General features: G+C 37.8%; 2 protein-coding genes across 18 annotated transcripts in view; both read left to right on the forward strand.

Moving 5' to 3' along the window:
* The window catches only part of LOC306853353 (uncharacterized protein), a 49,759-nt gene extending 49,022 nt beyond the window's left edge, over window positions 1–737 (forward strand). For all 8 annotated transcript variants that reach the window (XM_079390679.1, XM_079390677.1, XM_079390675.1 and 5 more), the window contains one exon: window positions 1–737. This exon is cut by the window's left edge and continues 47 nt beyond it. In XM_079390679.1, coding sequence (XP_079246805.1) covers window positions 1–117 — 117 coding nt within the window. In that variant the 3' untranslated portion in view covers window positions 118–737.
* A 3,339-nt stretch (window positions 738–4,076) lies between these two features.
* LOC306853440 (lysine-specific demethylase 3B-like) overlaps window positions 4,077–25,786 on the forward strand; it is a 29,932-nt gene continuing 8,222 nt past the window's right edge. For 2 of the 10 annotated variants that reach the window (XM_079390856.1, XM_079390858.1), the window contains exons 1-20: window positions 4,092–4,502; window positions 6,067–6,219; window positions 11,436–11,549; window positions 11,661–11,766; window positions 12,862–12,998; window positions 13,103–13,171; window positions 13,859–14,032; window positions 14,174–14,584; window positions 16,424–17,660; window positions 18,409–18,613; window positions 18,701–18,915; window positions 20,016–20,168; window positions 20,267–20,368; window positions 20,451–20,578; window positions 20,687–20,951; window positions 22,150–22,397; window positions 22,644–22,916; window positions 22,997–23,168; window positions 23,303–23,393; window positions 25,642–25,772. In XM_079390856.1, coding sequence (XP_079246982.1) covers window positions 4,350–4,502; window positions 6,067–6,219; window positions 11,436–11,549; window positions 11,661–11,766; window positions 12,862–12,998; window positions 13,103–13,171; window positions 13,859–14,032; window positions 14,174–14,584; window positions 16,424–17,660; window positions 18,409–18,613; window positions 18,701–18,915; window positions 20,016–20,168; window positions 20,267–20,368; window positions 20,451–20,578; window positions 20,687–20,951; window positions 22,150–22,397; window positions 22,644–22,916; window positions 22,997–23,168; window positions 23,303–23,393; window positions 25,642–25,772 — 4,537 coding nt within the window. In that variant the 5' untranslated portion in view covers window positions 4,092–4,349. Of the gene's footprint in view, window positions 4,503–6,066; window positions 6,224–11,435; window positions 11,550–11,660; window positions 11,767–12,861; window positions 12,999–13,102; window positions 13,172–13,858; window positions 14,585–16,423; window positions 17,661–18,408; window positions 18,614–18,700; window positions 18,916–20,015; window positions 20,169–20,266; window positions 20,369–20,450; window positions 20,579–20,686; window positions 20,952–22,149; window positions 22,398–22,643; window positions 22,917–22,996; window positions 23,169–23,302; window positions 23,394–25,641; window positions 25,773–25,786 lie in introns of those variants that run through there. The other 8 variants (XM_079390857.1, XM_079390859.1, XM_079390850.1 and 5 more) reach the window with 5 other exon arrangements.

Raw genomic sequence — 25,786 nt, forward strand, 5'->3', positions numbered from 1 at the left:
AGCAAGAGAAGCGCTAACCCGTCCACTGTACCCTTGGCCCAAGATGAGCCTCCCTGGATGGCTCTCGCTAAGAAGAAAGCCAAAGCATGGAGTGAAATGCCCCAGATTGTTCAGTGAAAGACCCCGCTGACATATGGACTTCATAATTCTTCCCTATATTGACATGCACATAAACAATACATGTGAGCAGTAATAGGAACCATATACAGTACAGCCTAATTTTGCTTAATCCGCCCAGTGTCATTCATGGTTTTCCTGACATCATAAAGGAAACGATGCACGTTAGATTGGGGCTTATGGGTAATGCATTGCATTTGTATTATAACTTGGTTTGCAACAAAACACATTTACATTTTTTCAAACAGACTGTTATGTAACATGTCAAGAGTTCAGAATGCTTCAAACTGAGGAAAAAATATAATCCTAGCGAGTTTTGCATACAAACAAATTTGAAAATGATCCACCATCAAAGCTGTGTTTTATTTAGGACTATGTGAATACCGTAACTGCTCTTTACTAAGTAACTTTGCTATGTTACATTATAGCCTTTAAAGTTAGTAACACAGTTATCATGAATGGAGCGGAAGGTGTCTTTATATTTATTTATCTCACTCTTGTATGTTTTATGTATTTTTGTATTTACGTGCACAGCTTTGTGACTTGTACATAAAATGTGAAGTACAAAAAATCAAGAAAAATAATAAAATGGAGCCATGTTTATTTGATCCAGCCACGGACACAGATGCCAGATTTCATTCCTCTTCATGTTTTTTATGTTCGTTTTTCATTCATTTCTGTTTCTTGGGGATTGTATTGGTTATTATGTCATCCAGGTAGTATTTAATGCATGTAATTGTCATTATAAAAGCAGAAAGTATGAGCAAATGATAACATTAAACCATCCAATATTTTATGTACACTAGCAGTCAAAAGTTTTTGTAGTATTGAGATTTTAAATAATCTCTTCTGCTCACCTGCATTTATTTGATCCAAAATACAGCAAAAGCAGTAGGGTGTGTTGGGGGGGGGGTGCTGATCAAAAGTGCTGATGATGACATTTATAATATTACAAAAGATTTCTTCTTCGGATATGAAAGATTTTCTTCTGAACTTTCTATTCATCAAGAAAACCTGAAAAAAATCTACTCGGCTGTTTTCAACATAATAATAATAATAATGTTTTTTGAGCAGCAAATCTGAATATTAGAATGATTTCAAGAATCATGTGACTGGAGTAATGATGCTAAAAATTCAGCTTTGAAATTATAAATTACATTTTAAAATATATTCAAATACAAGATATTTCAAAATTTTACTTTTTTTTGCTGTACTTTGGATCAAATAAATGCAGACGTGGTGAGTGGATGAGACTTTTTGTTTTTTTTACATTAAAAATCTTACAGTTCAAACACTTTTGACCCAACATGTGCCGATACAATAAAAATATCATGTTCATTCGCATATGTGGAAATACAGTAATGTTGTGGCATTTCTAACCATTTGAATAAACAATAATTCTTAGCCATTGTACAATTGTATTCATCATGCCACCTGTAATAATAGATAAATACATATAGGCCTACATTTGGGAACATTACACTAAGCCAAAGAATAGCATTCTATAAACTATACATGAATTAAAAACATGCAGCTGTCTGATTAGAATAAGCAATCCAAGTGACACGTGCAAACAGATGAAGCTAGAGCTTCTCTTAGAACTGACTCAGTTCTCTCAGTGATTCTTGCAAAAACCAGCTAATGAATTTTTAAAGTTAAGATCACACGTGTTCTGTTGAGTGTCTACAGTCTTAGTGTATCACATCAAAATAATAAAATAAGTATACTTATAATATAATAATATTTCAAGATTCAAGCAACCAAAAGTGACTCCTGAATGAAGAATTAATGCGAGTATGCAATATTTGATGAAAGCGAGTTTTTGGTTGATATTGCTGTCTTTAGATCAGACTTCTCTACAGGACATCTTCTGTAGTGTAGAGGACAATGATCATCAGGAGTCTCCTTCCAGTGCTCCTGAAGACCCCTCACTGCCGAGGAGCAGCTAATGCAGGACGTCCAGCCTCGAGATCAGGACAGTCCAGTCAGTCCGTCAGCAGATGAGAGTCCTTCACATCTGAGACGAGATCACGAGGAGCGAGGGTGGGTTTACTGTCATAACCCACAATATTACATTCAGCCTCTTCTTATAATTCATTATTTTAGGTGTGTCTATAAAGGAAAGTTTATGCTTTTAATAATGCAACTGTTTTTTTTTTTAAGTACATTTAGTCCTGCAGTGTGAACTTAAATAAAATAACTACAATTATTAATCTTGCAATAGACCTCATTTGCTGGACGTATGCCATCGGCGAGAAGTTGGGGGAAGGAAGCTCTGTCTTTGAAGGAACCCGCTGTGAGGACGGCCTTCAGGTGGCTGTGAAATTCACAGAGAAGACAGAAAACTAGCCGTACCCTTGTGCTCTCGCTGCCATGTCCTCTCACTTACTGTTTGCAATTTATAAGATCTTAGATTCATGTAAAACAGAGTACAGATATGTCAATAGACAAACAGAGCGAGCTAAACCCTTATTTGAGAAACTACTTCCATCTGACCATCATAAAAGCAATCTTTCTTCTAACCTGACCATCCCAGTCATGGCCAATCAAAGCCCCCGCTGTCACCACATCATAGAGCTGCTGGACTGCAGGAGCATCCCGACCAGTACATCCTGGTCTCAGAGCGGCCCTCGCCCTGCGTGGACATCATGGTGAGCTCTTCAGTGAGGCGCTGGTGCTTCATTTCATGCGGCAGACGATTGATGCTGCTGTCGTTTGCTGTTCCCGTGGGTTTTCCATCGGGATATCCAGATATTCAATCTCCTGATCAACACAGAGACCATGGAGGTCAAACCGATCGGTGTTGGGGACCTCCTGAAAAGCTCACCCTACATCACCTTCAGTGGTATGCACAGAATGCTGCCGTTTTATTTGCGGTTGCTTGAAGAGCAGCTCTAGAGTTCCTCTGGATGCTCTCCCATGACTGGTTCAAGGTAAGTCTAAGACAAGCTAAAATGATTTGTTTGTTTGTCTTTTTGTTGATTTGATTTGATCAGAATACCTGCTGCGATACAGTCAATCCATATACACTACACAGATGTCAAGATGTATTTTTATACCTTATGAAGTATGTGTGTGTGTAATTTGTATAATTTCTAATTGTGTTTCAGGTCCTGTAGGTCGTGGTGAAGGGGGTCAGTCTTGTGTCTGGAGGACTGACACAGATGACCCCTCCATCTCTTCAGCTTTAGTGTCTTGCGAGGCTGGCAGGCCTCGGTTGCATCTGGCGTCTTGGCTTGAGGTGGTAGTTTTAGCGTCTTGTGGAACTACACTCCTAGAGATGTGAGTTGTAAATAGTTTAGTTGTAGTTAGTTAAGTACTGCAGCATACAGTCATATTATTACTAATGGAGTCTCTCAACCTCCCTGCTCCCAGAGGATCCTGCTAAAGCCGCTCTGGTCCAAGAGGATCCTCTCACAGCCCCAGTGTTTCCTTTCACTGCTGTGATTCCTCCATAAGCACATCACACCTGTGAGCCACATTAAAAAAAGATTGTGGTTGTGAGAATAAACACACACACAAAACTGTTGTTTTAATAGAAAAATATGTGATAATCTGTAAATATGAAAAAAGAGAAGTTAATTTACAGTTTATATTTATCACTTTGAATGTTAACTAGGATAATAAATAATAAGTAAGTAACATCTCAGAGGATTTATACTATGTTGCTCTTCATTTGAAGATGAGTTAGCCAGCAGCACAACAACAGCATAATAAACGTGATCTATTTTTAAATGTTAATTATAAAAAATACTGCAGAAGTGCTCTAGAGAGAATGCATTTAGTACCATTCGAATACAGCATTATAGTCTCCCTAATATAAAACATATTTTGAAACCGGTGTAAGTGTGTAGCTGCCCGCATTCGTCAAGCGCGTGCAAATCTCGCGAGAGTTTGGGACCTCCAAAGAAGTGCGTTGACGGTACAGTGTCCAGCGGAGGGCGCTGCTCCATTTTTCCGGTAGCCAGCGGAGCGCAGTCCCGCAGCAGTACGAGGGGTGCGTTTGATTACTGCACAGCTAAATGGCGGATGAGGACAAGGGGTTGTAGCGCGAACAATAACACCGCACATTCCCAGCAAAGCGTTTCTTAATCGTCTCAGTTTGCCGATGCGAATCCCGCATGCATAGCGTGCAGTCATTCATATGTGGCTATAGCGATTCACCGATTGAGTTTAGGCACGATTGATCGCGGAGCTCCGGAGGAAGTCGGTCTCTTGATGGTGGTTGTAATATGGGGGACTCGCTCGGTCTGATCGGGAAGCGGCTGCTGCTGCTGCTTAATGACGGGAGCTCCGCGGCGGGAGGAGCGGTGGAGCAGGCGGCCTGGCTCCGGGGAACCGTGCGGGCGGTCAGTGTGATCGGGCTGGCGAGCCCAGGGGTGGAGGTGAGACCGACACAACAACAACACTCCGTCAAAACAAAACCGACCCGTGAGAACAAACCCTGACGCATTCGCCAGTTTCAGTGTTCACGACTGTGAATTATGACTCTAGTTTGCGTGAGAAACGAGGAAGAGATATGTAGTAAACATCTGATGTGTGTTTGAATGCTAGTTAGCTAAGTGGCTAGCTGCAGATATGCTACTTAGACTGTGTTTTTTGGGGTCATTGATGTGTCTAGCTGACTAGTTTAAGACTGCAGTAGACTTAGTAAATGACCCATTGTGATTAAAACCCGTCCTACACAGTAAATGCATCTATTAAATCAATTAAACATACTGTGTATGAATACAAAGGGAAAGGTCGTTATTCATGGCGTCCTGGTTGTGAAGTAATATTAATTTTATATGATGGGGGAACGAGAGCTTTTATAAATGGTTTAATGCAATTCTGAATAAATAGATAAATGCATAGAGAATTTGTGCAGGTGTTCATATTCACACAGGCAAACTTCATTAATCGTCTTTTTGTGGGTTTTTGTAATGGGGACTTATTATCAGTTATTATTCATGGGTTAAATTAAATTAGGTTAATTTTGTGGTCACTAGAACCAATGAAATACAGCAGACATGTAGTAGCCTATATGTGGTGTTAGTTAAATACATGTTTATTCATATATGAACATGCAGGCTTAATGTTGTGTGTTGGTTTGATCTAATTTTAACCATTGGTTAGTGATTTATGTGAAGTCTGTTGTAACTTATTTATGTGGCTGACACTTTTGGTGAAATGTAGACTATGGTTCAAAAGATTGGGTTCAGTACAATTTTACTTTGTAAAAAAAAAAAATCAGCAAGGATTCATTGCATTGATCAAAAGTTACAGTCACAACATAAAATAACAAAATATTTCCATTTCAGATGAATGTAATGTCAATCATTATGGAAAAAAAATATTAAGCAGCACAAACATTTTATTAACATTGGTGGTAATGTTTCTTGAGCAGCATATCAGAATGATTTCTGAAGACGAGTAATGATGATTGTAGTCATTTTTCAGAGTATTATTGTTAATACTGTATTTTGATCAAATTAATGTAGCTTTGGCAGTCTTGAGAGACTTCTTTCAAAACATTAACAAAATCTTGCTGAACCCAAACCTTTGAATAGTAATGCATGTAACTCCATACAGAGTTATGCAGTAGTTTTATCCTGTTTTTGTCCCTTTAAATGTCTCAGCCAATCAAACTAAATGCAGTTATAAAAACTGATTTCTTAAATACTTCTTTATTTTTGAGAGAAATCTTGGTGAGTCTGTTGTTTTAATAATAGCCATTTTAAAAAATATTAACAATGGTGTTGAAATATAAGTTAAAATGTGGATTTTGATGTAGGGATAGCTGAGCTTTATGATCGAGCGGTTTGGGTACATGAGACAAAAAGGTTTGGTGTTACGTTAATTACTGTAATATCCATTGGCAACAGATGGCCCATACGCAACTTTGAAGTGTGCTTGTAGACAGCAGCATTTCACTTGTCTTAAGTTGTCAACTGTCCTTCTTCATTGTAGGTGTTTGTAGAGTTTTACAACAGCCATTGGCGGCAGCGCTCATGGGTGCAGGTGTACGGGGATGAGGTGCGAGCCGTTCTCGTGGAGAGTGCCATCGTCTGGGCCAGCTGCAGTGACCCATCGCTCTCCGCTGCTGCTCAGTGGCCAGCCTTGGTGAGTACGGATGCACACTGCACCTCATTCCATCATTTTTCTGTAAATTAATATGGGTTGAGAAGTGGTATGTACTACAGGTAAAATAAGTATTGAACATGTCACCTTTTTTCTCAGTAAATGTGACCATGGACCACAAAACCAGTCTTAAGTCGCTGGGGTATATTTGTAGCAATAGCCAAAAATATATTGTATGGGTCAAAATTATTGATTTTTCTTTTATGCCAAAAATCATTAGGATATTAAGTAAAGATCATGTTCCATGAAGATATTTAGTGAATTTCCTACCATAAATATATCAAAACTTCATTTTTGATTAGTAATATGCATTGCTAAGAACTTCATTTGGACAGCTTTAAAGGTGATTTTCTCAATTGTTTTTTATTTATTTTTTGCACCCTCAGATTCCAGATTTATTCAGCTTTCAGATAATGTGTAAAGCTCAATTTAAAAAATGGACACTTCAAGTTTAAGTTTTTGTATAGCGCTTTTTACGATACAAATCGTTGCAAAGCAGCTCTACAGGAAATTAAGTTTCCACAATATATTTATATATTGCAGAACCTTAATATATTTAACTTATGGTAAAATTAGGTAATTCTGTATGTTGTCTGAGCATTGGCATCCTCTGAGGTCTGAGGGGTTGGCATTATCTTTTCTCAGGTCATCTCAGATTATTTAAGGGTTGGATCCAGACTGAAGCTTCTGTAATTCCTAGTTACCACGTGATGTTAATCCCGTGACAGAAACAGAGAAACAAATAGAGACATAATTAGCGTAGCTGCTGTTCCATCTAAGCAAAAATTATTTGTTCAACCCAAGCTAAAGAATAATAATAATGTACATTTGATCAGATATAACTGCAGTACAAGATTATAAAATGCATTATGTGAATGCTTGGCTAAAGAGATGTGTCTTTAATCTAGATTTAAACAGAGAGAGTGTGTCTGAACCCCGAAAGTTATCAGGAAGGCTATTCCAGAGTTTGGGAGCCAAATGTGAAAAAGCTCTACCTCCTTTAGTGGACTTTGCTATCCTAGGTATTACCAAAAGTCAAGAGTTTTGCGACCTTAGGGAGCGGGTTGGATTATAGCATGGTAGAAGACAAGTTAGGTATGCAAGAGCTAAACCATTTAGGGCCTTATAGGCAAGTAATAATATTTTGTAAATGATACGGAACTCAATAGGTAGCCAGTGCAGAGACTGTAAAATTGGGGTAATATGATCATATTTTCTTGACCTGGTAAGAACTCTAGCCGCTGCATTTTGGACTAGCAGTAGCTTGTTTATTGAAGATGCAGGACAACCACCTAGAAGTGCATTACAATAGTCCAGTCTAGAGGTCATGAATGCATGAACTAGCTTTTCTGCATCAGAAACAGGTAGCATGCTTCGAAGCTTGACAATGTTTCTAAGATGGAAGAATGCTGTTTTTGTAACATGGGAAATATGATTTTCAAAGGACAAGTTGCTGTCTAATATAACACCCAGATTTTTGACTTCAGAGGACGTAACAGTGCATCCGTCTACATCCGAGATGTTGTATACTGTTTTTTTTTTTGGTCCAATGACTAATTCAGGGCTCTCAAAATTTCTAAATCCCTGGTAGCCCTTCGGGCACGTACTCCTCAGATTTTGGTTGCCCGAAAATTCATTTAACTAGCCCAAATAAAATAAAGACCATAAATGTCAATCAAAAACATTTTGAATACACAAATATCAGCGAATATCAAGGAAAGAGTTTTATTTGACTATTTACAAGGTATCTGCAAAATTCTTAAAAATCTATTTAAGGCAATTTGAAAAATTATTTCTTATACCATTTAACGTATTTAAAGCTGTCTAAGGCCCTAAACTCTTCAGTTTAGTTGTATCAAATTTAAGGACCCGTGGGAGCAATGTTCCCTCTCATTTTTTTTCTTGCTGAGCAAAACTTCTCTATTGGGCGGACATTACAAAATCATTCTTTATACCAGACCTGTACAGCACGCACACAAGAAGTGTGTAACTTAACTTTAATGTGTTATTTATATTTGATTTGACCATTGATGTCACTAAATGATGTACATTTTAGGTTAAAGAGAAAACATGTTTACTGTACAATACACTGCAGTTCAAACGTTTGGATCCATAAAGTTTTTTAAAGAAGTTTCTTTTGCTCATCAAGGCTGGATCTATTTGATAAAAAATACTGAATATTATTTCACAAAATAATATTGTGAAATATTGTTGCAATTTAAAATAAATGTTTTCTATTTTAATATACTTTAAAATGTAATTAATTCCTGTGAAGCAAAGCAGTATTTTCAGAGTCACATGATCCTTTAGGAGTCATTATAATCAAAGAATCAAAGAAAAAAGATTCACAGGTTCCAGAAAAATATTGATCAGCAGAACAGTTTGAACACTGATAATAAATCAGCATATTATTATGATTTCTGAAGGATCATGGGACACTGAAGACTGGAGTAATGATGCTGAAATTCAGCTTTGATCACAGGAATAAATGCTATTTTAAAGTATAGGTATTAAAATAGGAAACCAATATTAGAAATTGCAATAATATTTCACTATATCACAGTTTTTTCTGTATTTTTGAAATGAATACAGCCTTGATGAGCAAGAGACTCAAAGTCAAAGACTCAAAAACAAGGTCAATTATTTATCAGGTTTATAATATATCCCTAACAATATATTATCAAAACAAACTATTTAAACTGATAGAATAGAATACAAACTGAAGCGAAAGTTAACCTGAGATCTGTAAGTTAAATATAAAAAAATGTGAACATATGAATTCTTCTATAGCGGAGTAAACATGGTTATGAAGTACAGTTTGTACAATACTCTTGTGTGTGACTGAACATGTTTCAGAGTTGTGTTACCGTTCTTTGCTCATCCTCCGCTATTTCCAGCACTTAATCAAGCCAGTCTTCTTTAATACATGAGGACGTTTTATTTCAGATGTCGTTGTGTTTGTGTTGTCTCTCGTGTTGACCGCACCGCAACCATTGAAGTATTCAGTTTCTACAGCGACTCATTTGGTGCATATCGTTCTCTTTCTATGAAACCTGTAAACATTCACCGGCTCTAACTCTGTCGTGACATCAGATCTGTAGCGGTTTGCCCGAGCATTGCTATTCTTTCCCTTTTACTGCGGCATTCAATCAAATGGCTTCCCAACTCATTTTTGTGTGCGTGAGGCACATCATTTCTTCTAAACCATCTTAAAGCCTGCTTGAATACCAGTATAGTTTTGTAATCAATCTATGAGTGTGTCATGGTCTATAGTGTCGAACGCAGCACTAAGATCAAGTAATACTAGCAATGAGATGCAGCCTTGGTCTGAAGCAAGAAGCAAGTCATTTGTAATTTCTGTGCTATGGTGAGGCCTGGAACCTGACTGAAATTCTTCAGAGAGATAATTTTTTTGCAAGTAGGAGCACAATTGAGCAGACACAACTTTTTCTAAAATTTTAGACATAAACGGAAGATTTGAAATGGGTCTGTTATTTGCCAGTTCATTAGAATCTAGTTGTGCTTTCTTAATATGAGTCTTAATAACCGCCAGCTTGAATGGTTTTGGGACGTGACCTAAAGATAACGATGAGTTAATAATATTGAGAAGCGGTTCTTCTGATACAGGTAACAACTCTTTCAGTAGTTTAGTGGGTACAGGATCTAATAAATATGTTGTTGGTTTAGATGCACTGATAAGTTTATTTAGCTCTTCCTGTCCTATAGTTGTAAAGCACTGCAGTTTTTCTTTGGGTGTGATGAATGAAGCTGAAATACTAGACGCAGTAGAATCTACATTTGATATTGTATTTCTGATGTTATCTATTTTATCAGTGAAGAAATTCATAAAGTCATTACTATTAAACTGTGAGGGAATATTTCGATTGGGTGGCGTCTGTTTATTTGTTAATCTAGCCACTGTGCTGAATAAAAACCTTGGATTGTTTTGGTTATTATCTATGAGTTTGCAGATATGCGCTGCCCTGGCAGCTTTTAGAGCCTGTCTATAGCTGGACATACTGTTCCACGCAATTCTAAAAACTTCCAAGATAGTTTTTCTCCATTTGCGCTCAAGATTACGAGTTTTCTTCTTGAGAGAATGGGTATAACTGTTGTACCATGGCGCTGCACGTTTTTCTCTAACCTTTTTCAATTTGAGGGGGTCATCAGCTTCTAATGTAATAGAGAAGATAGTGCCCATGTTGCTAGTCATTTCGTCTAGTTCATGTGTATTTATGGGTACACAGAGCAGTTGAGAGAAATCAGGCAGGTTATTTGTGAATCTGTCTTTGGTGGCTGGAACAATAGTTCTGCCCGGACGGATTTGTGGTCCAGGGTCACAAATATATTTCTAAAGGTGCTGTTGACTTGAAATTTTAACCAGATGTCGGTAACAACCCAAGTAGTCCATACAAATAAGCAAATAAATCAAGTTATGTGTAATAAAATGGAATGACACAGGGAAAAAGTATTGAACACATGAAGAAAGGGAGGTGCAAAAAGGCACAGAAAGCCAAGACACCAGCAGAAATTAGAAAGCAATCCTGCCCTTAGTCAGTGGAAATTAATATTAAACTGGTTCAGTCCCGACACCTACAGGACCAGGATGATGACGATGAAACAAGTTTGGACATTTCAGTAAGACAATGATCACAAACACAGCCAAGCAAACTCGACTGGTTTCAGAGAAAGAAAATAAAGCTGCTAGAATGGCCAATCACCTGACTTGAATCCACTAAAGATAAGAGTTCATAAAAGATGCCCACAGAAGACACTGTGGAAGAATGGGCCAAAATCACACCTGAGCAATACATGCGACTAGTTTCTCCATTTATTGCACACAACTTCTTTTCTGAACTTATTTATTTTTTCATTTGTGTGGATTTCTTGGGTTGTTACCGACATCTGGAGCAAATTTCATGTCAACAGCACCTTTAGAAACACATTTACTGGGAAAAATGGTGACGTGTTCAATACTTATTTTGACCGCTGTATATATTGCACTATATCTACATATGTCTGGCATGTTCATGATTTTTTGTAGTTATGATTAGAAAAATAGTTTGAAAAAGCTTTTGGAAATTTATCTTTAGATCTCTTGTAAGAATTAAGATATAGTGTCTGTTCTGTATATTCACTCATTTGTGCACCCACTGCTGGTTTCCTGAAAGCCATTTGTCTTTTGGCTCAATCCTCAGATGTTCAAACCGCTGGTTGACCGTGTGGGTTTGGGATCCCTGGTTCCTGTGGAGTTCTTTGGTGCAAGAACTTTGGCATTTCTCCCTGATGCGAGTTCACTGCACACTTTTGAGGTTGGTGGCAGTCATAAAATCTGCATTGTCATATTTTTGCATGCACTAATACAGAACTTTTGCACTGTTAAATGTTCAGATAGATGAAATATATTATGTTTCTTTCTTCAGACTGAAAAAGATTTTAGACACTCTTTGCTACTAGAGCAGCCGGCTCTTCAAGCTGCCATCAGCAGCTGGCACAGTGACTCGGAGTTGCAGGAGATCCTGCGGAAAGGTCAGTCGCATTTTAACTATTAATAAACTCTAACGCCATAGACTCTAATGTGCTTGAGTAAACTTACCTGTGCAAAGCCTGAAACGAAGTCATACAAGATATTAAAGGAATATTTTACCCCCAAATGAAAATTTGTTCACCCTCAAGCCATCCAAGATCTAGGTGACTTTTTTTCTTCAGTATTACACACAATACAGAAGATTTTTAGCTGAAACCGTGCTCGTTGGTGGTTCGACAGCTGGGAGCACAAAATTAATACCGTGACTCCAGTACAACATTACCTACTTACTGAAGAAAAAAAGTCACTTACATCTTGGATGGCCTGAAGGTGAGTAAATTAACAGCGAGTTTGAATTTTTGTGTGTACTATGCTTTTAATCCTCCTGTTGTCCTCCATTTGATCCAGATTTGGTTTTTAAACTGCTTGAAATACCCGTTAAACTATTTATTCATACATTTTTTTTTTGAATATTTCCCATTTATGGTCATTAATGTGCATTCAAAGTTTCAACACATAGATGTATTTTGCAAAGGCTTTACATAAATTATGACTTTGGTCTCAAGGTCAAATTGACCCTCATTGGTTTCCATGCAATTAGCCGAAAATCAGCACTAGAAAAACACTAAAGAGTTGGGTTAAAGAACAACAGAAAGCATTTATTGTAGCTTGTCAAACACAAAATGCATGGGAACTTTAATTTAAATTTAAGACCCTTTTTACATTTTATTTCAAGTTTACTTGAAATTGAAACCAGTCTTCTAAATCAGCCAAGTAAAATTCATTCACTGTTTCAAGGTTGAAAAGTGAGTGTAATGACATTTTTTCAATTACTAGGCTGTTGCAGCAATGAAAAGAAGTGTGAGAAACACATTTTCCCATCACAGGGACACTTTATTTATATGTACTTGTGGTTGCAATTTGCATGTCAAGACAGAAATTAATTTTAAAAATAGAATGGAATTATTAGATTTCTCTCGCAATAGAGATTTTCTGTTGTTGTTGTTTTTTCTCCCTGCTTGCATGAATCTTTAGTAGTTTAGTATTTAACTGACAAGCTGATAATCTAAGCTGTACTTCTTTCCTCTCTTGGACAGGATCTTACACTATTCAGGGTCGGAGAGTGCAGGTGTACCAGCCGGAGTTTGAGAAGCCCTGGGCCCTGGGACTCGTATCTCAGCATGATCCTGTTTCACATATTATGGAGATTACCATGGACCAGGTCCGTGTGGAAGTCAGTACTCTGTCTCTTTAGAATCTAGTCAGTGTTACTGGGTTAGAGATAATAAAAGCTGACTTCAGTGTGTGGTTTTTTTGGTCAATCATGGTTTGTTTCAGGGTGAGGAGACACAAGTCGTCGATCCTCGGGTTATTCATGTGATGCATGCTGTGGAACAATTAGAAGAGGTGTGTTGGTTTTCTGTCTCTCCTAGTGTTGTCGAATTTAAGACTAGATGATTTTCTTTCAACAGTCACTATCACCTCATTCCACTAAAATAATTTTTAATTAAATTACAGGGTTAATTTAGCAACATTTTTATTGTATCGGAAATATTTATTTTTTATTAAATGTTACATTTAATTTGCACAAAATAATTTCTAATATTAGCAATAATACTTTATAAAACACATCATAGTCTTTGTCTTTTTGAGAACATATGTAAGCATCCAGTGTCTTTATACAATCACAAGATGAACTAAAATGGCCATTTAATACATACCGTATATTATAGATACACTAACAACTTACACATTCACGTTTAGAGTCAGTAAGATTTTTTTATTTCTTTGAAAGAAATGAATACTTTTACAAAAGAAACAGGAACATTAACAATGTTTCAAAAAAGTTATTTTGTACATTATCAAAGAACTGTGAAAAAGTGTAACTGTTTCCAGTAAAATATTAGGCAAATATTAAGCCACTGTTTTTAAACAATGATCATTTTTGAGCATCAGCATATTAGAATGATTCTGAAGGAAATTATATGAATAAGTTACACTTGTTAATCATCTTCTAACTTGTTTATTCATTTTATGTAAGTTTGGTAATTGATAATGCGCCTGGGTCATTTTGCCATATCACATTTCTCATAGAGCCCAGATCGACGCAAGAAGGAGGGCGACGGAGGGAAAGGTGAGGGCAGTCGGCGGCGCCGGACAGCATCTGAAGGAAATGAAGACATTACTCTGAAACGTTTCAAAGGAGCCGGCGAGGGCACCTCTGACAGCCAGAACGGGAATGGCTCCAACAAGGACGCTGAGGCTATGGTAACATGCGTAGAGATGCCGGGAGAGGGAGTAGTGGAGGGAACAGACGGAGGGGGTGGCGTAGGTGGGAGGGTGACGAGCACCTGTAGTCCAGTAGCTTTGCCAAGTCAAGACTCCTCTAACAGCAATTCCTCTCAGCAGGAGCACTCCCACATAAGGAGCACAGGTTTTGTCAAGGAGAATGGCAGTTTTGTCCCGAACCAAGAAAGGATATCATCTTCGGTATCAGCGGTGCTTCCTGCGTCCACTCCAACACCACCTCCATTGAAGCCTGCCCCATCGCCGTTTTCTAACACTTTTCCTTCTTTGGGTCAAATGCCCAGCTTGGTGCCCGGGGCCCCTGCCCTTAAATCGTCTCCCACACTCCCAGCAGCCGAGAGGGAGGAGGGAGGTGTTCTTTCAGGGTATCCTAAAACAGCTGCTCTGGTGTCTCCAGGTCCTGTGACCATTTCATCACCTTCCCAAGACAACGCTTCAAGTGTGACTCTCTCTGCTCCCGCAGAAGCAAACCAAAAGCCCAGTATGTGGGGATCAACTCCAGAAGCGAGCCAGGTAGGACGCCGATGCTTGTATTTCAATTTGGATCTGTTAATTTATTCATAAATGCAAGTCATACATACAAATGAAAACCCCACTTCTGAGATGAGGTTTCTTTCTGAAATTGAAAACATTCTTGTTTTTAAAAGTTTTGGTGGAAATAAAATAAAAAAAAGTTATCAGAATATATTCTCATAGTAGAAGCATTATTACATGATTTGGTAAAACTCTATTTTAAGGACTAATTCTCACTGCATATTATTAGCATATTGGCAGTTTATTAACTGCTTTTATTAATGCTTTGACCGACCGTATTCTAGATCCCTTAATATTACTCCATACCCAAACTTAACAACTACCTTACCAACTATTAATAAGCAGAACATTAGGAGTTTATTGACTGAAAACTAGTTAATTCTGAATGTGTTTCTTAATCTAAAGTGTTAAGAATACTTTTTAAAAAGTCTTTAATTAGGCTCTTTGTGTTAAGTGTCATACAGAGTTAGGGACATGCTTTCATTGTTTTTGGAGGAGCAAGCTCATTTCAAGATTCTGGAAGTTTTTGCTCGTGAAATTAGCACAATTCTTAAGATAAAATTGAAAATGGATCCTGGTCTTTTTCTTTCGGGGCTCCCATTCAAAAGACAGGGAATGTCACTGACGCTTGATGCAAAAGTTATAAATTGTTGGATATACTGCTACTTGTGGCAAGGAAATGCATCCTTATTAGATGGATAAAAAAACACTCCCCCCTCTGTGACACAGTGGTATAGAGAGATTTGTGCGGTTTTGCCCTATGAGAGGCTAGCAGCTGTGCTGAGGGGTAATATACAGAGTTTTCAAAATGTATGGTCTCCTTTTATAGATCACTTGCCTCCAGACGTGGTTGTGTGTGTCTATTAGGATTTTGTGGGTGATCAGTTTTCCTCGTCTTGGAGGTGGGCTCAAAAATTCATAAAGAATGGTCTTGGTTCTTTTGAGTTCTAATGTTCTTTTTTGTTCCAAATGACATGTTTTTTTATTACAGGGTTACGTTACTGGAGATATCTAGGGGAATATATATATGGGATTTTTTTTTTCGTGTGCTTCTCTACAGGTTGTGACTGTTTAACTGTATAACAATAGTAATACTTATAGATGGTATTATGTTTCTACCCTTTTTATTTTCTATTTTAAATTAATTACTCTTTTCCTCTTAAAATTATTCATTTACTTTTCATTTATTTATTTGGGATTTGTTTATTATTTTTGAGTTACTTTTATTCTATTGGAAGTAAAATTCATGTCACAATATCTTAAAGATTTGCTCTTAACTGAATGTATTTTTGGAAGGCACATTGTACATTTATCATGTTAATATTGAATAAACATGTGAAGCAGTTTTGTTAAATAACATTAACATTTAGAAAATAAATCAAAGTCATGTAAAAAAAAAAAAATTAATAAACAAGAAATTGAAATATGATTTCAAAAGTATAGTATACCCCGACATTTACATGAATATAAATAATTTTGTTAGTTTTTAACCAGTGTTATTTTAATATTATTTATATACTTTTTATTTAAATGTTTGTTTTAATTTGAGTAATTTTGTTATTTTGTAGTTTATTTTTTTTTATTTTTAAATTTCATCTTTATTTTATTTCAGTTAGTTGCCAAGGCATCATTTCTAATTTTGTTTTTTCATCTAATATTTTTATTTTATTACAGATTTATTTCATTTACCAAAACCAAATGTAATAGTTTTAGATAATAATAATAATAATAGCAGCACTGATTTTAAAATTTTTCCCATTTTTATGGCCACACTTATTAATCTTTGACCGTCATTTATTTGGCTTATTTGTATTTCAGAGCCCCAAGACCCCTGCTCTAGCTGCTGCAGGATTTGGTAAACAGTCGAGTGAGGCAGTGTTTGGGGATGTTCCCACACAGGCCAACGGTTCTTCCCAGGAGGACAAGCCATTTGGCTTTCCTTTTGGAGCTGTGAAGGAGTCGCAGAGGCAGGACTCTGATCCCTCACAGAACCTGTTCTTCCAAATCATGTCTCAGAACCAGAGCATCACGCAAGCCCAGTCAAAGGCCTTCACATCCTTGCCCGAGAGCGCGGACAAGGACCCGCCCAGCCTGTTCAAGCCTGCCGCTCCCTCCGAGGGATTCAAAAAGGCGGTTGTGGCTTCTGCATCCGCTGGACTGTTTGGTTCAGCACCTGCTAGTGGCTTGGCACCAATGAAAGAGCAGCCAAAAGTGCCTGATATCAAGCCTGCAGGCAATGGGATCCTAATGAACAAGCCTTTCGGAGCGGTGGGGGAGGCGCAAAGCAAACTCCCAGCCGCGTTTCCCTCAGCCGTAGGTCAAGCTGCGATCTCTGCGGAGGGGCTGAAACCCTCTTTGGGATTAGGAACCAGCGGGCTTGGCAGTGCCAGAAATGTTAACAGCTCGAGCCCAGTCAGCGGTTTTGGTCTGCTTGCTGGCAACAAGGTTTCAGAAACTCACGAGAACCTTTTCCTACAGGCCACCAAGGAAACGAATCCATTTCTCGTTTACGGCGGAGCTGTTTTGCACAGCCCTTTTAGTGCATTGTCAACTCCAAAGTCTTCACCTGCGCTGTCCGCCTCTGCTGCTTCACCTTCGGGCAGCTCCGGTCTACTTAGTCAAGATCCTCCTGGTGGTGATGCCAAACCAAACCTGTTCACCATGGCAGAACCTCCTAAGGGAATTTTAGCCCCTCAATTCGCTGCTCCTGCTCTCACGACCACTCCATCGTTCACTCCAGCTGCCCAGGATGGACAACAGACGTCCAAACCAAACAAAGAAGGTTCAGACGGCAGCCCGGGAACCCGCTTCAGCACTGAAGGCCAAGGTGTTGCTACGCCTTTCGACCAAACCAAGTTTTCTTTGGAGGAACGCAGTCAGTCCATTAAAAGGGATTCCGAGTCCAGTAGCAACAGTGACTTGTCTGATTTGAGCGATGTGGAGGACAACTCAGGCCAGAGCCAGAAACCTGGGGTTCCTGCAGCCGGTGAAGATAAGAATAAGAACAAGACCCAGCCTGCGGCTAAGAGCCGGCCGCGGAGCAAACCTTTCAAAGGTAACGTGCTTGACAACTGCATGTGTGCTTCATGGGTTAGTTCAGCTGAGTTAGTACTCACCTTCATGTCAGTCTAAACCTGTGTGAGTTTCTTTATACTGAATCCAGAATTTTTCTTTTCACCATTTCAAAAGAAAAAAAAAATCAAAAAATGAAAGTATAAGTTATAGAAGTTAGTTTACTCAAATTATTTATTTTATAGAAAACGTTTAATCTAATTTTGCTGTAAAAGTAAAATTGTATGTCTAAATAAGTTATGCTACAAATTTAAAGTTGTTATAAAAAAATGTGAGGTTCCTGTGAGTTTTTATTTAGGCGCTATACCAGAAATAGCCACCGGGCGACACCCAAACTGAATGCATTTTCCTGACGCAAATTTACAAGTTTCTTTGGAATATACTTTTGTCACACAACATTACTTCTATCAACAACCCCCCCACACACACACCAAAAATAGAATCTTTAGACTCTTTTTAACTATATATCTGTATATGTATCTACAAATCATTCGCCATTGTCCTATCAGTCATCTCTCCTTACTCTGTGTATGTGGTAAGTGTGGTAAGTAACTTTCATGTGCTGTAATGTAACAGGCAACCGCTAACTAGCGGCTAATGTCCCTTTAGTGGCTCCATAAAACGCTTTATTTGTTTACCGTGCCTTTCTGCATATGGATTCATGCTTCGGGCACACCCCTAACCCAGCATTCACAGTCATCTGATTTTGGGTTTGTGTGTGATTTATGTAGCGGGGCAGTCCGTGTTGAAGGACCAGAATAAGGTTCGGCGCTTGAAGCAGTCCGGAGAGTCCTTTCTGCAAGACGGCTCCTGCATTAATGTGGCACCCCATCTGCACAAATGCCGTGAGTGCCGTCTGGAGCGCTACAGGAAGTCCCGCGAGGACGAGGACGATGACGACCCAAACGTGGCCTGTCGATTCTTCCACTTCCGCAGGTGAATATGATTCAGACAACTACAGGTATGACTAGCTTAACTCTTGGATAGGGTATGAGACTGACACCTTGACTTGTGTTGTAATAGGCTGGCTTTCACTAAGAAGGGAGTCCTTCGGGTGGAAGGCTTTCTGAGCCCGCAGCAGAGTGACAGCATGGCAATGGGGCTTTGGCTCCCCTCCCTCACAGTACAGGAAGGACTTGACCTGGACACATCCAAATATATTTTAGCAAACGTGGGTGACCAGTTTTGCCAACTGGTCATGTCAGAGAAAGAGGCCATGATGATGGTAGAGCCCCATCGTAAGTAACTGTTTATCAAAATTGATTACAGCTTGTTCAAACTCATTTATAATCTGAATAAATTCTAAAATAATGCCAACATGTTTTGCACATGTCCATCTAGTTTTATGGACACTCTTAATTTCTGCAAACTTAAAGTAAAATAGCAACTGAAATAGTTTTCAGTTAATAAAGTATTCTTTTCGATTTTAAGAGCTAAATGTTCAAGTTTCCCTCTTTTTTTTATTTATATATATATATATATATATATATATTTACTTGACTCTTCTAATATATATATTTTTTAACATTTTAAAAAAGATTTCTTCCACGTGAAATGTTTTGGTGCACATTACTGTGTATATTCTTTATAAAAATGAAAATGGAGTTTTATGTTTTTATAAATTTTTTATTTTTTATTTTTTCAAAGAAAAAAAATGTGGTAAATTAAAATGAAACATTTCTAGATGTTTTAGCGTATTTTAATTAGGCTTGTGTTATTTTTGTCTAATTTTATATACATTTTAATTTATCTAATATAATTTATATCATTTTCTGTAATATATATCATGTTCATCATTCTCTTGAAAACATATGGACACCTGAATGAATTGCTTAGTATCTGAATGGATGTAGCTTCCATAATCAGTGTAATATTAAAGACCTCATTCAAGAAATTTAAGCAAAATAATTTAGTGAATAATTCATAGAAATTCAGGTGAAATGTCACATTAAAATGAATGCTTTTTCAATGAATTTCACATTCTACTCCTGTTTTATGAATGAAGCTCAATGTGAAGGGGAAAAACACCGTTACATACGTTATCTTACCAGTAAGGAATGTATAAAATCTTATATTAAACATTGTAATAATTATAATATTTTTTATTTATATAGCACCTTTCAGGACCTCAGTGTTACTTATTTTAGAGTGAACACTTCAAGACTAATATAAAGCAAGGTTATTATTGTTAAAACTGTTAATAAAAAACAAAAGCGTGCTGTTAAAAAAAAAAGTTTATTAACTGAAAAAACACCACTTGTTTTGTATTATAAATGTACACTAAAATATATTTCTAAATATAGAAATATAAAAAAAAAAAATCTTTGCTATTTTGCAGAAAAAGTGGCATGGAAGCGAGCTGTGAGGGGAGTGAGAGAAATGTGCGACGTGTGTGAAACAACGCTGTTCAACATCCACTGGGTGTGTCGCAAATGCGGCTTCGGCGTTTGTCTCGACTGCTACCGGCTACGCAAGAACAGGCCACCTGAAGGTAGATTCATGAAGCTGTCATCGTATTTGAAACAAGAGCACTGTCTTGTGTCATGCACATTCATTACAGCATGTCTCTCACTTCTGCTCTTACTGTAGACGAGAGTCCGGAAGAAGAGGTGTTCTCATGGCTGAAGTGTGCTAAAGGCCAGCCACACGAACCACAGAACCTCATGCCCACACAAATTATACCTGGCACAGGTTAGTGCATTTATCCCTGTTAAAAATATATGAAATATTAGTAACTGGAGCTCTGTTTTATCGTCTCCTTGTATCCCTTTAGCCTTGTACAGCATAGGTGACATGGTACACGCTGCCAGAGGTAAATGGGGGATCAAAGCGAACTGCCCCTGCACTAGTCGACATAGCAAAACCTTGGTGCGGCCCAGTGCTCCAAATGGCCTTTCACAGGCAAGATAGCTCCAAAACATTTGAATTGAAAGTAAATTACATCTGTAATGCTCTTAGATGTTGTTGTTTTTTTGTCTGTTCTCATCTCGTGTCTCATGTTTGGTGCAGTCGGGTGCGGCTAACAGTGTGGGGAACGGAGCCACTTCCACTTCAGCCACAACCCGTCCGAACGGGGAACCAGCAGCGGGTGCAGTAGTCAAAATAGAGCCTGTTGAAGAGGCAGGCAGTGCTGACACAACGTCAGGCACCAGTGGGACAAACAGCAGCAGTTCTAGCCCTGCTCCTGCCCTGACACCAGCCACTAAAGATGGCAAGGGCAGTTCCTCAGCCCTTCACTGGTTGGCCGACCTGGCCACACAAAAGGAGTCCAAAGGTGAGACTAGGTTTAGGGCGGTGAACAGTTAGAGGATGGCACATGTGGAGGTGCTTAATAACAGTGGTTCTCACCTGGTTTTGCTTCAGGACCTTGAATTTAGCCCACATTTGACCAAAATGATCATGGACTGTTATATATATTATTTTTATATAGTATATTAGGGCTGTCAGAATAGCTGAAAAACTAAATTTGAATTTTGTAATCAAATATTATCAATATTCGAATTTAAAAGGCATAATTTCAGTTAGGGGGAAAAAGCTTTTGGCTTTTCTCTTGAGGCCACAAGGTGGCGAATCATGCAAAATATTGCGATATATGCAATAAATATGCGTTCTGTGTGAACGACTTGGTTTCGGTTTTGCCGTAAACAAGATGATCTCCACATTGTTCTCTATTTCCGCAATATTTTGAATGAACAACACCGCTCCTCATCGCATCTCGTGTGCCACTGATAAGGTTGCCTGACGCACACCTAAAATTCGAATGCAACATTTTTGCTTTCGAATGTGGATTTTTATTTCATTTCGACAAATATTCTTGAAATTCAAATTTTTATTTGACAGCCCTATGTTTGGTACATTTGAGCAGAGATGTGTTTATTATTGTATTTATAATTATGGTTATTATTATTATTATTATAATAAACTACAATAATAATAAACTTGTTTTGTAGAACAACATTCATATAGAAGAAATGCAGCTTTATGGTTAAATTTACATTAAGCACAAAGTTCTTCAGAGCAACAGATGAAAAATACCATAATTTAACGTGAAACCCATTTTATAGTTAGTAAAAAATAAAACTGTATGCATGGAATGCATAACAAAAGATATGCAATTAATAGTAAAATAACTTAATGCAAAGAATGCATAAACCAAGTTAAAGAAATTTTAATTAAAAGTAACATGAATTTGCAGTAAAACAGCATATAGTTTGATCTTATTTATTTTGCTTTCCTAACTGTGCATGATTATATGACATTAGCAACATTTTGATATTTGCCTTTGGCATTGTTTTTCCCCTTGCTGTCTGCAACCCTGTAAGAACAAACTTTTGATTTAAATTTTGTTACATTAACAATGCTTTAGAACCACTATACATAACGTTTTCTGGTAAACCTTGAATTTGGTAAATCTTTGCAAGGGCTCTTTGCAGACACCACGCACTCAAGCTCTTCCTCTTGTTTTGTCTCAGAGTCTCTGCGGTCCGTGATGGGTCGTGACTCTCGTGCTCCATTTGGTCTGGACTCCTTCGGCACCCTTTCCAAACCCTCAGGGTCCAGTCCCAAGCTCTTCAATAGTCTGCTGCTGGGCGCTGGCCCTTCCCAACCCAAAGCAGAGGGCACCAGCCTCCGGGATCTGCTGAACTCTGGCCCCGGGAAGCTCCCGCAGGGTCCCACCGAAGGAGGTGTTCCTTTCCCTTCAGTGTTCTCCACTGCTGGTGTACGTGACCGTCTTTATGTTTTGAGAAACATTTCTTCTTATTAAAAAGACAGTTAAAAAGAACATTTATTTTAAATGGAAGATTATAAATGTCTTTACCAATTTTAATTAATTTAATGCACCCTTGCAGAATAATTTCTTAAATTCTTACTGACAACAAAATTTGAAACAGTAATCATGTAAATGTCGTTGAGACATAGACATAAGAAAATTAATGTTCTTAATATGTCTTTCTCTCCTAAGCAGGCTGATAAAATGAAGGGAGGTCTTCCTAACTTCCTGGATCATATCATTGCATCAGTGGTGGAGACGAAGAAGGCAGAGGGTCGACGTGCATCAGGGTTAGCAGATGGCAGCGAGTCGGGGACTGCTCCTCGCAGAGAGGGCTTGATGGGTCTCAGTGTATTAGACCCCCACACTTCGCACTCGTGGCTGTGTGATGGCCGCTTGCTCTGTCTGCAGGACCCCGGCAACAGCAACAACTGGAAGATCTTCAGAGAGTGCTGGAAACAAGGACAGGTGAGCAGTGAAGATCAAATGGATGTGCATTTATTTGATCAGTTACATTCTGCTGACGCTAATAACCTTTTCTTGTTTAGCCTGTGCTGGTCTCAGGCATACACAAAAATCTTAAGGATAAACTATGGAGGCCAGAGTCCTTCAGTGAGGAGTTTGGAGACCAGGATGTGGACCTGGTCAACTGTAGGAACTGCGCCATCATCTCTGATGTCAAAGTCCGAGAATTCTGGGATGGCTTCCAGGTCATTTCCAGTGAGTACAGACACTTTAACATCTGAGCAAGCCTGGATTTTTTTATTGTTGATTTGATTTTTAACATCTTTAATCGTCATGAACTATGAAACCACTTACCCTGGTGGGCTATTATATTCTCCTCTGTTCTCTAGAGCGGTTGCAGGGTGGAGATGGCCAACCTATGGTACTAAAACTTAAAGACTGGCCTCCTGGAGAAGATTTCAGAGACATGATGCCCACTCGGTAGGTTTGCTGACATGCTATTTGGGGCTGTACCTGGTGGTCCACCGATGTGGATTTTTTTATTGTTGATGCCGATATCTTGGAGTGCATGGTGACCATTGGGCAGTAAGAAGCCAATATATATAGCACACTGTTTAATTTAAGGGTAGTAAAAACATTTATATAACAATTGCTGAAAATGTCATTTATATTTATTTTACATAATATTTTTTAGATTGTCATTTGAAAATGAATAAATATGGAAAAAATTTACTTGATAAAAAGGCAATTATTTAGATGCAAACTTCTTTCTGAAATTCTATTATAGTATTTTTCACAAATAAAGAAACGCTTCTACGAGTTAGAGCTAGTGTTGTCACGATACCAAAATTTTGACTTCGATACAATACCTGACTAGTCTCTCGATACTACTACTACTACTACTGAACCGATACCACAACCAAAACATAACACAACAGGAACAGTAATTAAATAATAGACGATACACATGAAATTTGTAGTTCATTATTGTATCTATTAATAATAAAATAAAAACAAAGTCATATGCCACCTGCCACGATACAGCCGATACTACAGATAAATATAGATCTTTGCCACATTGGTAATTTAGCTAAAAAGGATAAAGCTAAATTAGGTGGTTATTATTCACCTCAATTACCTGTCAGAAGTTTGTCATGAAATAAATCACACTCATTTAACTTGGGCATGAGCTAGGAGTGGGAAATATGACCAAAATCTTATTTCACAATATGATTTTATTCCACGATAACAATTTATAGTAGTCATTTTTATTTTATCTTTGTTAATAACAGTAAGAATATGGATGCAAGTAAAAGAACACATACAAAATAAACAGTGTTTTTAGGTAAAGTAGTTTTTTTTTAACAGTAGCATTCAATTAAGAGATAACACAGAAATTGAATAAAGTAATCAAAATGTATATAAAGTTTGGCATTCCAGTGTTCATGCAGGGTTGTGTAGCAGAGCGCTGAACACACACTGTCATGCTGTCGCACATTGATGCAACTAATGAAATATGGCTTATTAAAACACTGTCATTCTTAAAGTACCAGTACTAGTAAAATGAGCAATCGTACCGTATTTAAAAGCAGGCTGTTGGAGGTAACGCATGACAAGTAATGCAAGCTATGTGATCAGATTACTTTTTTTTTTTTTTTTAGTAACTTCTAAAATAACACTAGTTAAAATAATTTTAACTCTGAGAACTTTTTTTATTCCGTAAACAATTTTGAAGAATTTTTTAACAGAGTTAAGTCGAATATAGTTTTAGAGTTTTTAGCAAAAATAAATAAATTTAAAAACATAATTCAGCCATAATATTTCTTGCCTTGAAAATAGCCACGAAACTGGAATGGCGTTGAACACAAACAAGCTAACTGTAAAATAATGAAGATGGACAATGGGAGTTCTGTGCATTCAGCGTTGTCAAAATAAAAGTCCTGTGCGCTGACAAGATGATAAAAGTTTCCACATATTGGCTAAACAGAAAAAAAATTATTGGCCGATGCTGGTAATTAAAAACTGTAGGGATGCACGATATTGGATTTTTGCCGATATTTTCAAATAATTTCGGTTTGGTTCGTTTTTAACAAGAATTTATTTTTTAGAATTAAATAAAAAAAATTGTTTTTTTTTGACAGTACATTGAAGCTTTGCAAATAACTATAAATAAACTAGTGCTGTCAAATGATTAATCGCATCCGAAATAAAAGTTTGTGTTTACATAATATGTGTGTATTGTGTAGATGTGTGACACACATACAGCATATATTTAGAAAATATTTATAATATTAAAATAGAATAATATCTAAAATATTTTTAGGCCAACAGTGCCCCCTACGGAATTAAAACTCCTTACCGAATGGGCATTAGGACCTGGGGGAGGCTACTGCTGCACGTGCTATTACTGTTTACTCTATTAGACACCGAACGCTTCATTCTGTAGTGCTTTCACAGATTAAACGCAGCGATCCAAAACAGTCAATCTAATCACTAGCACAGCCTGAGCACATGTGAGTTAATGTATTCCTCTTATCGGTAAGACATATTGGCAAAATGTTTCATATCGGGCCGATGCCGATATCAGCCCGATAATATCGTGCATTCCTTAAAAAAATGCCTAATATCAGCCTTGGCAACATATCGGTCGACCACTACAGCTGTGGCATCCTCGCTTGGCAGCAGCCAGTTTTTGTGAATTAGCTTACTTATGTTCTCCTGTTTGCAGGTTTGATGATCTCATGGAGAACCTTCCTCTGCCAGAGTACACAAAGAGAGATGGCCGTCTCAACTTGGCCTCTCGTCTTCCAAACTTCTTTGTTCGGCCAGATCTGGGTCCTAAAATGTACAACGCCTATGGTAAGAGATCTGCA

This window comes from Barbus barbus (assembly GCF_936440315.1).
Source record: "Barbus barbus genome assembly, chromosome: 33".
NCBI classification, from domain to species: Eukaryota; Metazoa; Chordata; class Actinopteri; order Cypriniformes; family Cyprinidae; genus Barbus; species Barbus barbus.